This window comes from Pezoporus wallicus, unplaced genomic scaffold (assembly GCF_028554395.1).
Source record: "Pezoporus wallicus isolate ANWC-B61680 ecotype Strahan unplaced genomic scaffold, APGP_CSIRO_Pwel_v1 contig_7680, whole genome shotgun sequence".
Classification (NCBI taxonomy): domain Eukaryota; kingdom Metazoa; phylum Chordata; class Aves; order Psittaciformes; family Psittacidae; genus Pezoporus; species Pezoporus wallicus.
In genome coordinates this window covers 401,386-418,588 of record NW_026642051.1, presented here as the reverse complement: position 1 = coordinate 418,588, position 17,203 = coordinate 401,386, and the positions used below count along the sequence as shown (strand labels likewise).

General features: G+C 40.9%; 1 protein-coding gene across 4 annotated transcripts in view; it reads right to left on the bottom strand.

Annotated features, from left to right (window-relative positions):
* The window catches only part of LOC130608566 (glypican-5-like), a 386,458-nt gene that overhangs the window by 85,819 nt on the left and 283,436 nt on the right, over window positions 1-17,203 (bottom strand). For all 4 annotated transcript variants that reach the window (XM_057426555.1, XM_057426556.1, XM_057426553.1 and 1 more), the window contains one exon: window positions 9,633-9,783. In XM_057426555.1, the coding sequence (XP_057282538.1) occupies window positions 9,633-9,783 (151 nt within the window). The remainder of the gene's footprint in view (window positions 1-9,632; window positions 9,784-17,203) is intronic.

The window sequence follows — 17,203 nt, the reverse complement described above, 5'->3', positions numbered from 1 at the left end:
GCAGACAGGAGACAACGTGGGATAAATCAGATGCAAAATCACCTGCTGAGGAATAATGTGGCTAATCTCTGAATCCTTTTCAAGGAAGGTTTTGAACTACATTCAAGATCATCAGCTAGTTTAAGTTCTTCTAAGTACCTTGATCTCAAGGCAGACAGATCTAGCCCTACAAATTCATGATCCTGTTGATATGTCACATACTTCAGCCTGAAGTTGTGTTGTTCTTGTAGTAAATTGAGTACAGAGTAAAGAGCATTTGTACTGTGCTCTCTGCTACTATAAAACTGAACTGTGCTTTCTTTCAGGGTATTGTTTTGATCCTAAATCTCTCAGCTGAGACATTCTGATGGCATATCTGTTGGCTTCAGGCACAACAGCACTCTCTTAAGGAGTATCATTATACCTTAAAATGGACAATCAAGGAATAGAAAACCTCAGACTGTATACCTGGTATACTCAAGGCATTTTCACCCTAAAAGTAAAGTCAAAAGACTCCAAGAAACATTGGTTCAAGAGAGGCAGGGAGGGAAAACAAAACAAAGCAAGTCTTTTCCTTTTTCAAAAGAACAGCGGCCGCTTAGGCTTTCCTCATGAATCCCAAAACAAGGGAAGGTGGCAACAGGGAGAAACAGAAACTATATTCATTTGGCAGTGACTTTCAGTTTAATTTCCACTGCCAAACAGCTGTGCTATCTGCCTTCCACTTATATGCAATGAGAGATGACAGAGGGTTTCTTAAAGCCTTTACAGTTGCATTAACTCATAGCCTTACCTTAATTAATCTGGAATAATTTACCTTTGCAATAAACAAAGTCTTCCAGATATCCCCACAAGCAAACATGTTGTCCCTCACAGCTAGAGCTCTGGATATTACTAAAATCCTAAAACACAGTAGCATGGGAAATGCTTTAAACCAACATGGGGTTTAAATGGCACAACAGTTCTCCGCACTGTCCATGGCAGAGGGGTTGGAACTGGATGAGCTTTAAGGTCCCTTGCAACCCAAACCATTCCAGTATTCTAGAATTCAGTTCCTCATTCTCCTGCTTTCACTGGTGAGCTGGCAAGGCCTCAAGAGGAGGAGAAGAGGTACACAGAGGTGTCAGCACTGTCACTTAGCTGGGACGAGGTAACTGTTCCCTTGTGTGGCATGAATAATAACTCACAGGTGAATGTTTTCCTTAGTCTTGCAGGATTGTTTCAGTAACTTACAGTGTAATGGCATTAGCATTTTAAACTGAGCTTCCATTAAGTTATATGAGTTATCTATTTTGAAATAATTTAAAGGACCTTTCACTATTAACTCTTCTTAATTAATTTTGACTTTATGACATTCTAGGGGCAAACTGCATTAGCCTTCACATTTTATCCTATCACTACTTGCCACAACCAGATATTACAGCTCTTAAGTGAATTTCTTGTCAGGATGATCTAAATCACACAGCTCATGAGAAGGATCAGTTTTTTTCTCCATTTAGCTTGGCTTCTAAACTCTTGGTGCCGGCCTGATGCTTGCACATGACTTTCACAGAAGTAGGCACTATGAGTGTGGGGTCAAAGCATCTACCTGCAGACTGCTCTTGGCCTGAAGCAAGAAGTATGTTCTGCTTCATGCGTTTAGTAAGGCAATTTTTCTTGGAGGCTTGTCTTGTAGTTTTAGCCATCACATACCAAGCTGCCTCCTTTCATTCACACTCTTTGTGGTCTGACTATGTCGTTCCTATTTGGGACCATTCAGCTTTGTGACATCTTTGTTTGAAAGAAGTCCATTTTAATAAAACATGGGAAATGCTGGTGAGCAGGAATTCACTGGACAATGAGATCGGTGACTTTTCAGCTTAGGGCTGTTTTCAAAACCTATCTCAGAAATATATGTACACATGGAGTTGCTCCTGTGGAACTTAACTAGATAAAATATTGCTTACAAAGTTAGTAAAAAGGGTTCTGCTGAAATAAGTGCATTCAAAGGACACAGATTGCTGGTAATGTTTTCAATAGAAAGCTGGTAAAGGCACATTACCCTTCAGTGACCTACAGTGCTGACTGCTTATACAGAACTACTGCAAACAGTTAAGCCCCAAATGTCTTTATCCCTCTAATGTTTAATTTCTCATTATGGAACAGTACATTGGAAGGCTTTATGCCCTAAGCAACTACAATGCTTTCACGCTTTAATTTGGTCTAAACGATGCTAAAATGATCAAAGATGTGCTGCAATTTACATTTCTCTGGTGAAATGGTAAAATTGCACTTCCCCAACTACCTTTTTACCTCTCTGAAGGTAACAGAGATAGTACCATAGTTGTTCAGAGAGACACAGAGCTGGCACTCAGGCTGTTACTCCTCTAGCTGGTGTTCTCATTAACATTAGGAGAAACTCCTGCAGGGAATGTGTTTATCTGGTCATGCAGAAAGTCATTTATACCACTTGGCAAAACCTCCGGTCTTGCGTGGATCCAAGCTGGTGGTACTGGGAATGCTCTCACCTCAGGTCTAGGCATGAACATCTGAAGGAACTGAAATCCCTTTCCTTTACACCTCAAACTGCCATGTAAATGGAGGAAGTGTAAGTGCAGGAAGGATTAGGAATGATTATACTCTTCTTCTCATATGCATTTCAGTTTAAATTACACTGGGTAATGAAGGACAATAAAATGACACGCAATACCTTATCCCTGTGTTGGTAGATTATAACATAGATTTAATCAGGGATAGAAAGGTGGGAAAATCTCTTTCTTGCTTTCTGTCTCCCTCTCCCTTCCTTCTTCTCTCCCTCCCATTCTGTCTTTCACTCTTTCTTCCCTTCTTTCTCTTTCTCCTTTTGTCTTTCTCTCTTCTTCCCTTCTTTCTTTCCTTCTTTCTTCCTTTCTCTCCTCCCTCTCTCTCTCCCCCTATTTCTTTCTCTCTCTTTTTCTGCCCTTCTTTCTTCCCTTCTTCCTTCCTTTTTCCATCCCTCTACAATGCTCTCTCTTCCTATCCCCTTCTCAAAAGCCCCCTCTCAGCTGTTTTCTCATCCCATTTGCACAGAACAGAGGCTGCAGGAAATGTCCCTGTCACCCAGATAAACTTTCACCCATGAGATAGAAGTGTGACAACACCAGGATTTCCATGTAATTCATCTCAGGATCAGATCCTACCAGTTCAGTTAGCATGAATCAAAATCTGCACTTTTCACTCTGATTATTTAGTTTTCTCTGGTTTTCTTTGCCCCCAAGTCTCTTCCTAAACTGTATCTCTACAACAGAAGCCAAAGCCAGAATGTGCAGCCAGGCAGTGGAACTGCCACCCTTTTCTCGCTCCCTACGCATGCTGAAGTCCCTCTGGCAGGCTTTGCTCATGCTTCTCTTGACAGAGACTACCCTTTACCTACCACCCCAAATGACAAATATTAAGTTTTGAAACCACTGTGTTTTCTTAAAAGTCAACCTTAGGTAAAAGCTTAAACTGTTAACTGTGCTGCGTTGTGGATAGAATGAGGCATTTACACTAAGGGCGATGAAAGAATTTATAGGCTTTCTATAAACAGAGCTGGAGGTAAAATGTCTCATGCAAGTAAGGGTGTAGAAAAATGGCTCTGCAAGGCAGTGGGATGGGGATGAGGCATGATGGAGAGTTTTCTTTAGGCAGGACGATGGAAGACACTGAAAATGTAGTATTTCTGTGAGCTAGGATCATCTGTGAGGAAAGTGAAGACGTGGTGATGAGGAGCTGATGAGCATGGCTGAGTGCCAGCAGATATTATGAACTCAGAATATTGATGTTTTGTACTAATAATTACAAAATCAGCAGCTGTACAATTACATATTTGGATAAATATAAATGTAAGTGCATCCTGTAACATGGTAAATGGAAATGAAGTATGATTAAAATGACAGCTTATACAGTAATATTGATGCCTAGAAAAGGCAGACAAACTGGAAGAATGATAACATAATAAGGATAAAAGAATCAGACTATTGATATTCAAAAAAGAAAAAAAAGATAATGAAAAAATTCATGAGCAGTGAGAAAAATACATTCACTTTCCAAAGCTGTGACAGCAGATACAGATTAGACAGAAGGCATTAAGAAAACAGACATTTTACTTGTCTGCACTTATAAAGGCATTCTGGGGCAAAGGAGCATCTTTCTCATATGCCCTGAAGAAGAAATATACAGCCAGCATAATCTCTTCTGATAGTCTGGCTACAGAAGAAAGATGCATTGAAGCTGTGCAGTGTCTAAACAGCCAAGAAGAAAGCCAAAGGTTGGAATGTGTCATCTGAAAGCGCTAACAAAGTAAATTTGTTGCAGGTTGCCACTTGGGTACTGAGATGTGACAATAAGCAAGATATTGAACAGAGAGAGATGTCTGAATTCAGAAAGTTCTTATTAAAGGGAGGGAACTTCATGAAAGAATTAGGAAGAAATATAGAAGAAAACTGTTACTGGGACTAGATAAGTGTTTGGCAAAAAAACACAGTAATAAAGCACATTTGACACATAGTCATGTTCCAAGTCTCGCTGGGATGACACAGGATGTGTCTGTTTACTGAATGCCTGCACAGACTGATAGGATTTTAAAATATTGTTTTTAAAATCTGCTTTGTCTAAGAGTCAGCACTGGTCGGGCACTTCATCTAAAGTATAGTGATACATGCTAGTGAGCAAGCCCAAAACACCTGTGTCCTTCCCATTCACAGACAGATGTGTGTATGGACCCATGCCAATTGGAGGTGTTCACACCAGCTTTCTCCAACATATTCCACAAAGCCTAGAGCTCCATAGAGCTGACTTTGGGCTTGCACTAAACCCCAGTCCCTGCGGTCTAAATGTTTGTTCTAAACTTTGTTTCATGGCTAATCACCTGATGATTTCCCTGAATAAAGATCTAATGTTGGTTGCTGTTGCTGGGGTAGGACCTCATGACAGCATACAGCTGTGCAGCACAGCTGGGAATGGGAAATCCCCCAACTAACTTCCTTCCCACTGAACGGACTGAAACATTTTTCTTTTCTCTGCACCGCAGAGAAGCAGGACATAATGGGAATCTGTTATCTTTCCGTGAACGGCAGGATGATAATCCCTTTCCTAGTAAATATTCTTGTGGCTTGATCTTGCAGGGCACTAAGCAATCCCTGCTCTTCCCACCACCACCCCCACCACCCCCACCACCCCCACCCCCCTTTCAACTCTAGTAAGGGTTTAAGAATGAGCATTGACATTGGTGAACACATGTGATCGAAGCTCATGTAAGAATATGCTTAGATGAACACACAATACCAAGCAAGGTTCAGACTGAGATGCTGCTTTGCCCTTCTGCCTAGAAACCTGCAGAAGTGAAGCAGCGCAACTTGCAGAGCAACTTCCCTATTCATGCTCAGGATTTATATGGTTTGCTTTCCTCTTCTTAAATCTCTCCTAGCAAAGCTTTGTTCCAAGATGATTAACAGATGTTGTCATTATAAAGTTGGTACTTGCCAACAAAGAACACATGGGTCTGCTTGAGAAACTGCTGTTTCCACAGCTTGCCCCAAGAAGAGATACTTGTGGTAACTGGGAAAGCCTGTGAGAATACGACATTTTAAAGTATCTTTTACCTTCCATAATTTCCTAAGAGAACGCTGGTTTCCTGAGAATTTGTTTAATTTGTTTGTATGAAATAATTTGGATAAACACATGAAACAGAATAGAAAATTAAGCCCATTATGATAAGGGGGTATGCAGTGCCTTTTTTAGATAACAATGAATTTGGCAAGCAAAGACTTATTTGTAACAAGGGGAAACAAAAAAACCTCAGTGGCAAATAACAGCCATGTATTTTAATTGAAGACATAAAATAAACGATTAACTGATAAGCAGAAATGCTTCTCAAAGGCTAGAAGGTGACCAACAAAAGAATGGGATTTTACTATCCATTATAAAATGAGCTGAAACACATGGCCAGTAATCCCCAACCCCCCCAAAAATTGGGGAAAAGGATATCTGGCTGGAATATACAAGTACAGTCACCTGTGTGTTTACCTACCAGGCACACACTGTAATCTAAAAGCAAGGAGCCAGCAATTTGGAAAAGCAAACTGGGAAGATGGCAGTGTACCCTGTCTGTAGAGATCCTTTAACAGTTATGAACAGAAATGTTTGAAGATGTTTAGCTAGAGATTGATGAAACTCCCTGCAATTTACTGCTAGTGAAAACGTGATCTTTTTTCCTGGCAGGTGAAAAGGAATGAGTGTTTGGTAGGTTTTCAGAAACTACTTAAAAGCAATCAAAGTCTTTTGCAATGCTCTCAACATGTAAATTGGAAATATAATTTTCACATAGGTTTCATATAAAGGACAGATGTAGTACATTTTTACTACATTCTAAATTCAGTATTTTAGTGTCTGACACTGAAATCCTTTCCCCTCTTTTCTCTTTTCCATGGATCTGTTGTTAAAAGCGTGATGGCTCTGCCAAGAAGTCTGTGTTTTGAAAGGCTTTCATTCCTCTTTTATTCCTTTTGTTCTACTGTATGATTCCATGCTACAACATGTACTGATGAGATCAGTGGCATTTAAGAGCTATCACTTGTGTCTCATCGCTACCTGCTGTAGTCAGTAAGAATATTCCCACTGACTTTACTAAGCCTCACATCAGGGTTTTACTTGGGATTTAGCTTTAGCTTTAATTCATGTCTCAATTCTCTGTGGACTTCAAGCAAGCAAGTAATAGTAAACATTGTCATGTTCCACTTCTCCAAAGCCATGGTTAGATGTGCTTCACAGGTTTTAAGTTTAGGAAATATTACAAAGTCAGAGGCTGTACAATTGGAAACACCATCTTACAGACATGCAGCAAGAGGAAATTCAATTAATCCAATGTTTGTTTATTTCTTTACCATACTATTAAAGCAAAGAAGCTCTATAATGAGATTACTGCATTTTATCTCCTAATTGTATCCAGATATGCAAACCAGATTTACTGCTCGTGGCTTGTATATACTGCAATATTTTAAAGCTAATTATGAAACAGCATCACTATTGTCACACGATGAAAATACTCCTTCTTGTTGTTATGAATCAATGCCATTTTCTAGAATTTATTGTAACTACCTTTTTAATAGGATACAAACCCCAGTAAATTCTGAAACAGCCAGTTATGTAAATATAACTCTTTTAAATCCAGGATGGTATCAGCATAAAATATTATAATTAATTAGACTGAAAAAAAAAAAAAGGAAAAATGAGACCATAAGGTAGTTGGAACAGGTTGCCCCAAGAAGTGGTAAATGCTCCGTCCCTGGCAGTGTTCAAGCCCAGGCTGGACAGAGCCTTGGGTAACATGGTCTAGTGTGAGCCATCCCTGCCCATGGCAGGGGGATTGGAACTAGATGATCTTAAGGTCCTTTCCAACCCCAACCGTCCTATGATTCTCTGATTCTGTTATTAAAGCCAGCTGTATATCAAGCCTTGGAAATACTCAAGTTTTTATTTAAACACCTGAAATCTTCCATTGTCCACATAAGCATGTGTACACATCCTCCAAACCCAGGGTATTAAAAGTTTAATTGTTCATTGTAGAGTAGTTAGCACCTGGCTTTTGTTTGTATTATTCCACATAGAGAGGAAAGCAAATCCCCAGGGCCCAAAACATCTAGCAATCTTTTCATTGCTTATGTATTTAACACAATAAACAATACAGAAGTTAAGCAAGTAGTTTTAAAATAACATTGCATTAAAGTTCTTCTGTTCAAAAACACTGGTAAGTGAATGGTAAAAATCTTTACTTGATCTCTTAGTTGTAATTCCATGATTCTTAAAAACACTGGCACTGTGTGATCATACCTCACGTATTGTGATCACACAGCTTGTCAATGCAGATTACATTTCAGGTATTTATAACCTAATCTAACACTTTGCATAGATTTCAAAGTACATGTTGAAGCTTGGTTTCCCTGAATTTGTTATATTTGTGAATATAAGTCTTGACTCCAAACTAATCACAGCATGTTTGCAAGTCTCACTTGTATATGGGATTCCTTTTCCCACTCTCCACTTAATGGCAAAAAGACAAGGAAGAGGCACTCGTTTATCTCAGTAGACTAAAGCAGATTTAAACTTACCTGAGTTCCAGCTATCTTAAAGTATTATTTTCCCACACTATTATACCTGTATTTCATGTAATGGCACCAAATTGCATCCAAACCACATTATACTTACACACACTATGGTAATTAAAGCAGTTACATTTTGATGAGCTGAAATGAATCAGAACTTCTAGATATGATACACCAATAATAAAAAGTATTTAGAAACATCTTACTTCCTACTGAGTTACTGTAATAAGGACTTACCCATGTATTATATTGCCAGTGTGTTGGTGGAAGTTAATTCTGATGCTGACTGTACGTTTGATGACATATTATCCAAGTGATTTCATTAATAAATATAGCAGAATCATATTGGAGGCTATCAAGGAATTTTAATTAAGCAGCTACTTGCCACTACAAAAAACTCAATACTTCATGTGCTTTTTCAAGAATATATACTTTCAGCCAACTCTTGATCATCCTTCAGTATCATTATGCAAGAAACACTTTTAACACTTAGCACAGCCTATGAGGACATTAATTTTCCATTTATTTGAAAAGCCTACCTTACCTAGGAAGGCTTTTACAGCACTTCTGTGATGTAGATTTCACTGGAGATATTAGTCACTCTAAATTTGAGAAGGTGTGGCAGTCAAGTGACATTCCCACTGACTGGAAAAGGGGAAACATAATCCCCATGCTTAAAAAGGGAAAAAAAATGGGGGTGCTGTTTGACGAGAAGCTCCCCTTGACACAGCAGTGAACGCTTGCTGCCCAGAAACCACCCTTTTCCTGGGCTGCACCCCCAGAGAGTGAGCAGCAGGTTAAGAGTGGGGAGTCTCCCCCTCTAATCTACTGTTGTGAGACCCCATCTGGAGTACTATGTTCACCTCTGGGGCCCCCAACACAAGAGGAATGTGGAGCTGTTGTAGTCCAGAGTAGGCCATGTCAATGTTGGAGAAGCTCTGCTCTGGACAGGCTGAGAGAGCTGGCTTGTCTAGCCTGGAGAAAAGGGAGACCTCAGAGCAGCTTCCAGTGCCTAAATGGGGCCTACAAGAAAGGTGAAGAGGGGCTTTTGACAAGGGCCTGTAGTGACAGGACAAGCGGGAATGGCTTTAACCTGACAGAGGGGAGATTGAGATTAGGCATTAGGAAGAAGTTCTTCCCTGTGAGGGTGCTGAGGCGCTGGCACAGGGTACCCAGAGAAGCTGTGTCTGCCCTATCCCTGGCAGCGTTCAAGGCCAGGTTGGACACAGGGGCTTGGAGTAACCTGCTCTAGTGGAAGGTGTCCCTGCCTGTGGCAGAGGTTGGAACCGGATGAGCTTTAAGGTCCCTTCCAACCCAAATAAATCTGTGATGATATGAGTCTACGATAAATTTTATCTGCATGCCAAGTGTTAAATTATATTGGGTTACTGTCTGTATCACTCTATTTTTACTGCATCTCTTCAGATTAAGATTCAAATCCTTTAAGTAGGATTTTGACAGTAATTTAAGCAGTGCAAGTCTGAGCTCTGTCCACCTGATTGTGACATTTATGAATTTCTAAGCTCTGTACGTGCCTATAGAAACTTTATTTACCTGCTGTGTGAATCCTGTCACCAGATCCTTGACAGCCATCTTCATCATCACAATCCCCACTTGACTCCAACTCTTCACTTTTTCCACCACCACTGCCAGCATCTTGGGAAGCCCATCTTTCCAGTTTTAATTTTGCCTTCTCAGCATCCAGCTAAAATGGAAAAAGTGAAAAACCAACAATGGTCAGAATATTTAAACACTTCCTACCTCTGGTGACCAAGCTGGGTTGCTAAAGCAACAAGCAGTTTCTCATTCACTTTCAAGAACAGCTCCTCAAGTTGAAAGTTGTTTCTGGCAATGACATCCTAATATTTAGGGATAACAGACTATACCATCAAATTTTCTCCACCACAGATGATGAGGGACACTTATCATCAAACTTTTAATAGAAAGCACCACATCCAGCAACGTCATCACAGAGAGCTCTGGTACTGCAGCTTTTCCTCTTGCTAACCACAGTCTGGAGATCACTGCTTAATGATGGTACAATCCGCCAGCTGTCAGTGTACTTATTTTGGGTTATTCATAGTTTAAGACCACAATATATTTGACAGCCTTTGAAGAGTTGAGGGTAATTGCTACTTTTCATCATGGTCACTTGGAAACCTCAGCCCCTACCCAGAACAGTGTCATTTGAGATGCCTGTACCAACTACTACTTGTTCATGAAATTTCACTTGATATATTTCTTGGACTGACTATAAAATAAGAAAGCCTTTTCTAAAATGAATCTAAATATATCATGATAATGCTAAACCAATCTATTTATCCCCAAACTCACCTTTTTGATCTTTAAATAACTCTCCTGTCACCATGAACAGTTGACTACTACTAGTGCTAAGGAACAAATGATTTTTCAGTTCCAAAAAATTCATTTTCAGTGAACCTAAACCCAGCCTATCCAGGGAAGAACGAGAGCAGCACTATCTGGAAATTAAGTAACTGGCTTAGACTCCTGTTATTAGGCATTCTTCAACGAAGGATGGTGCAGAAGCCTGAACCTGTACCCCAAACCTGAGAGGAGGACCTACTCACTAAGCCTCAGAGCAGCTCTCCTGTTGGAGCTGTGCTATTTTTGTACAACATGTTGGAACCAAGGTACTCCATGTTCCTCGGTGTCCGCCATCCCCCCAACAGCTTGTATTTGTGGTTGCTTGCGTAAAGGACATTTCAGGGTATTAGAGAAGGTGGGAGAGCTTCTGCAGAGAGAAACCCCAACAGCTCAGCTTCCCCTACAGCCAGCAAATACCCTGACTCAGAGGGGATTTTCCCACAGCCCAAGTTGTCCTGGTTTCTACTATTAAGTTACTATTCCCCATCGTCTCCCATCCCCATTTTGTGAGTGATGACCATACTTTGTGAATCTTGGAAAATTACAACAGGGGTGCTGGTTTTGGTTTCAAGGGATTGAAACGGCTGTTCCAGTATTTCTGATGACTTTTTTCAGATCAACCTACAATGCACATGAACAGTTCTGACAGACACTGGCTTGTTTGTCTCTTGATCAACATCATGAAAACCTTGTTTGTATTAGCTCTGCTGGGATGATATGATGAGGTAGGATGAGGACCTGTTACTCTAGTTATGCGGAAATATATTAACCAAATGGGAAGACTCTGTAATGCTTCTTGAAGCCACTCAGGTTATGAATCTATCCAATATCCTTCATCACAAGTATCTCTCCCTAACGTATTGCAGATCCATTTCAGGCTTTGTGATCTGCTTTATCCCAAAGGACTGTGATTATTCTTGGCACTGAACAAAATGTATTTTGAAATGTAGCTACTTTGAAGATTCAAACACATTTCACACTAAAAAGGAGGTGGGCTGGAGCTGTGGGAGGAACTGGAGCACAGGGCTAATACAACTGTATTAGCTGGGTTGAAAGGATGATGACAGATGCAGCAATTTCTCTGTAGTGGGAAGCTTTGTGTGATAGTCTTCTTCTTCAGACACTGTGGACTGCTATCCTCCACTCTGGGGCTGACAAATGTTTGGATCAGTGCAGCAGAGATCCTGTTCTATGGAGCAGCAGATGCCAACTTCTATATGGCAGCACTCAGGAAATTTTTCACCCTTTCACTGAAAAGATCTGTTTGCTCATTCTGAAGACACAAATAACTTCACACTGCACTGGGAAGATCAGTAAGTGGGAGGAGAGGGTATGGACTCTAGTGGGGAAGCATATTAAACACTCTCTAATTGTTACTGCATGACTGTTTTTTATAAACAAGTCGCTTAATGTTGAGCCTCAGTATTCACAGGCGTAAAGACTGATGCCATTGCAATACAGAACAGCATCTTGTTGAACAATTGGAAAAGATTTGCCTATGAGGGAGAAAGATAACCCAGCTCTTTCACAGTTCTATTGTGTCCTGGCTGTATCAGAGAAGACTCATCGTTCTTAGTTATAATCCTTCAGAATGAAAAGAAATGGCTAAGTGGCGGACAGAATAGACACAAAATGTAATAAGGGCTTTTAATGACTGTTGCCAGTCAAAGCAAATATGTTTACTGCATGTTAAGGTGCTCCTTCTTTTCAAAGATTTGATTTCCTTCAGTGCCCACGGCTCAATCCTGACCTCTGCTCAAAATAAGTAAATCTTTGAACCAAATGTGCACCACCTTCTTGGAGAAAGCCCAAGAAAAGAGCTCAGCTTTTCAACACAGTGTATGGCAGCATTTTACAGGTTTCTTAGTATCTTCACTACAAAGAGAGATTAGCTGTAGCCCATATCTGCATCTCCTACCTGCTTTAATGAAGGCATACCCGGCTCTTTCTTGGCTTGCCAGTAGAGAGGGCCATCGAGTTGCACAGAATATCAAGTTGCTTACATACAAGTTCAGCGTTACCACCTCAAGTCAACTCAGGTATGACCTACCAACCCTTTTCACCTTGTACAACCTTTCCCAAACCCTTCCAATGACTTTTACATCTGTGGCTACCATTCACCTAAAATGATGGACCAGAGCCCAACTTCATGCAAAATTAATCATTTGTCTATAAACCAACCCATTCCTGGAGATGAAATCATGCAGCCACTTCAGTGAGGAGCTCCACCCACACCATGCAGCTCTGTTGCGAAGCCATGTCACCACTGCATAGTGACTTGTGATGTAGCACCTTTCTCTTTTCACATCTCGCAGAAACACTTGTCCTTTGGCTATTGCCAAAAGACCTTAGTGAGATCACTGCTTTAGTGTGATAGCGAAGCTTATGCCAGCCTTTCTCCATCTCTTTTTCTCATAGAATCATAGAATCTTTTCTCAAAGGCCTGAGAATGCACTGAAATAGCACAGACTGCACCAGGATGGACTAGGATGGTGGAGCTTTCCAAGAAGATCATAATGAAAGACACTGGCAACTCTGCACAATAGTTTCAGCCTGGGAGTACAGTGTCTTAATGCTGAGAGTCAATCCTTTGGTTAAACAACTGCAATGAATTTCAGGCTGGGCAGTGGGACTTGTACCTTTCCTTTCACAAAGCAGAAGATACCTGCTGCCTAAGAATCCAGAGAATACTTGAATCATAAGAGCTTAAAAATTAAGTCATCGAGTTTTCACCACATCTGAAAACCAGTACTTTTTTTACTCACCAAAAGGTTATACAAATAGATCAATAAGATTTGTACAGCTCAACTGAAACTGACTCAAATCCAGAAATTTTTCCAATTGCAACAGGCTTCAGAGCAGGTTCATAAACCTCCTAAGGTTTTTTGAGAAACTAAAGTCTTTCTGTAGGAAGCTGAAACGTAAAAAGCACATATTATTATTCAGATCTGAGTCAGATACAGACGGCTATGCTCATGCATTTTATTTATTCCAGCAAAGATATCTTCTGTTCTGATGAGGTGGAAAAATTCTGATGATGTATGGTTTTATGGAGAAGAAAGAAGTCAGATGAGGATGGTTGTTGTCTATCTCCCTTATTAATACTTGATGATATAGCACTTACATTCCCAGACACATAAAAGAGTCCTTCAGACTTCAGAGGCTTCAAAGAGTATGTGACACACAGCACCTTAGCTTTGTATAGAATCATAGAATCGTTAGGGTTGGAAAGGACCTTAAGATCATCAAGTTCCAACCCCCCTGCCGTGGGCAGGGACACCTTACGCTAAATCATATCACCCAAGGCCTCGTCCAACCTGGTCTTGAACACTGCCAAGGATGGAACATTCACAACTTCCCTGGGCAACCTATTCCAGTGCCTCACCACCCTAACAGGAAACAATTTCCTTCTTATATCCAACGTAAACTTCCCCTGTTTAACCCGTTACCCCTTGTCCTATCACTACAGTCCCTAATGAAGAGTCCCTCTCCAGCATCCCTATAGGCCCCCTTCAGATACTGGAAGGCTGCTATGAGGTCTCCACGCAGCCTTCTCTTCTCCAGGCTGAACAGCCCCAACTTCCTCAGCCTGTCCTCATACAGGAGGTGCTCCAGTCCCCTGTTCATCCTCGTGGCCGTTCTCTGGACTTGTCCCAACAGTTCCATGTCCTCTTTATGTTGAGGACACCAGAACTGCACACAATACTCCAGGTGAGGTCTCACAAGAGCAGAGTAAAGGGGCAGGATCACCTCCTTCGACCGGCTGGTCACGCTCCTTTTGATACAGCCCAGGATATGGTTGGCTTTCTGGGCTGCAAGCGCACACTGCCTGCCCATGTTCATTTTCTCATCAACCAACACCCCCAAGTCCTTCTCCACAGGGCTGCTCTGAATCTCTTCTCTGCCCAACCTGTAGCTGTGCCTGGGATTGCTCCGACCCAGGTGTAGGACCTTGCACTTGGCATGGTTGAACTTCATGAGGTTGGCATCAGCCCACCTCACAAGCGTGTCAAGGTCCCTCTGGATGGCATTCCTTCCCTCCAGCGTATCAACCGAACCACACAGCTTGGTGTCATCGGCAAACTTGCTGAGGGCTGGGTCTAACCCTAACCATAACCCTCATTCTGACTGTAGGAGTGTTAGAATATATATTTATTCTCCTGGTTTGTCATGAAAGCATGTTGCACTTGAATACTTCCACACATTTATTAAATAATAACTGCTTAGCTCTGTGAAAACCGTGGTTTGAAACTGCCAATTTCAATCTGTTTCACTGATTCTGAATGGTCATATATGCATGTATATCTCTAAGCTGGAGGATAATAAACTCAATTTGACTGAAAATAGGTTTTAAAACTGTATTTTGCATCAGAGTTTCAGGCTTTTCAGGTCAGCGAACACAACAATGAAAATCTAAGAGAATGTACGTTTTGAATAAAGCCACTTAGAAGTTGTGTGCTTGGAATATTCAGAGACAAATCCCATCCAGTAACTGTTTCCTGAGGGATTTCTTAATTAGTTTTCTATGTGACAGATTTCCCTGTGAAGGCTTCTACTCTATGAAAAGACAGCTTTGAGGTGAAATCTGACTTTTGTCTGCTTGTCATGTGAGCGCATGTATCACTTGCTGGTGCTTTCCCAATGCGCATGTAGCATCTGATTATACACTGCATTTAGAAATGGAAATTAAGCATCACCTTTTCATAAGGTACTTACAAGTAGTTGCCTTTTAAAAAGTGCTTTAGTGACATAAATACGTTTGCAGAGACAAAGCATTTTTCCAGCTTAGGCACAAATAACGTACAAAGCCTCATGTTGAAAAAGAGTCCCAACTGACTCAATCCTTCCATTGTTTTTTTCCCAAAATAAAAATAAAACCTCCTTTTTAATCCATTATTAGGTCAGAAATGACTACAACTGCAAAAGACAATGTGCCTTTGTTTTTAGCCTATTATATACATTTTTTGTTAGGCACTGACATACTGCTTTAGGCATAAAGCTGCATTTTACTGGTGCCTTGTGACTGAGCAGATGTTCTATCATTTTACAAAACAATAGCAACATAACAAATTTTAGACATAACTGCCATAGAGATGCTTATTCCAAGTGGGTCCTCTCCTTTGAGATAACAGTTATGGTTAATTTTCCTCCACATATGCTCTTAGCTCCTTTTTAAAAGCATCTGGCACTTGCTTTAGCTGTTTCTTTTCACATTTATCTAGCACTCATGTATTACTGTGAAAATAAGCAAAATGAACATATTTGTCTTCAATTTTGTCAGACATTTTCTTTGGTTTGTTCTTCCTTTGTCTCTATTTCATAGAAATCCCAAAAGGCCCCGTGCATTACCCCCTTCCAGTTCCTTCAGAAAGCAGTACAACTCAAGGAAGTAGTACCAGTCGACTCTTAAATCCTTTTTCTAGCTAAGGAGAAGACGCATCTAACCTTCTGCAGCAAATGACACCCCCAGAAGGTTTCCTTCTGCTGTATTTATTCAGGTCCTTACAATAACCTTTGCGTAACACTCCTGCTTTACAAGTCACCTGTACAATATTAAAACAATTGAACTGAACAGCTATACATAATTTATGCAACACCATGAAGGGCTGACAATGGGCTTAGAATTTTATTCATTTCTCTCCCAACCAGAGGTTTTCTAACTAGGGAACTGGAATAATATTGGTATATTCATTTAGTTTATGCTTCTCTCTCTAACCTAAATACCTCCCATTTACCTGCACTAGTATTTGTACTTGTCTATACCAATGCTCTGTGTGTGTGTGTGTGTGTGTGTGTGTGTAGACTGAAGGGGGAAGGGTTTCTTCAAGCACATGCAAACAAGCATGTCTCCGTGAGGATGATAAAGGGGCTGGAGCACCTCTAATACAAAGACAGGATGAGAAAGTTGGGGCTGTTCAGCCTGGAAAAGAGGTGTGTATGGGGGGCCTACAAGGATTCCAGAGAGGGACTCTTCATCAGGGACTGTAGTGATAGGACAAGACAGAATAGCTCAAAACTGACAGATGGAAGATTGAGATCAGACATTAGGAAGAAATTCTTCCCTGTCAGGGTGCTGAGGCTCTGGCACAGGGTGGCCAGAGAAGCTGTGGCTGCCCCATCCCTGGCAGTGTTCAAGGCCAGGTTGGATGGGGCTTGGAGAAACCTGGTCTAGTGGAAGGTGTCCCTGCCTGTGGAAGGTGTCCCTGCCTGTGGCAGGGGGTTGGATCCAGACGAGCTTCAAGATCCTTTCCAAACCAAAACATTCGATTCGAGTGGCTTGGCTTGCAGCCCATCTCCATCAACAGGCTCAGAAGGCAGGACAAGTTCACAAGATCCAGCAGTAGGTGGTACACAGGGACCTAAAGCTTCCTTAGGATTACTACGCGTTGCAGAGGAAATGACACAACTGCTTCTACAGTGTGTTTCATATTTTGCTTTTCATCTTCTGCTTCATTCTAGAATTCTGTTGTTCAAAGTATTTGTTCAAGTCTCCTACTGTGACGCTGAGCATTCTCAGTACAAGCTGTACATCTTTTGGGAAGGTTAGTTTATCCATCCATCTTTTTCAAGCTAAAGAGCTGATGGAATGGGTGTTTCTATTTGGTTTGGTTTGTCTTTTTCCCATTAAATCACCAAATTACTGCTTTCTGAAAGAGCATCTGTATTCCTCCAATGGATTTAGTTTTTTATAGTTTCTGTACAAGCTTTTTGCAACCGTACCTTTCTTTTGGATATATAAA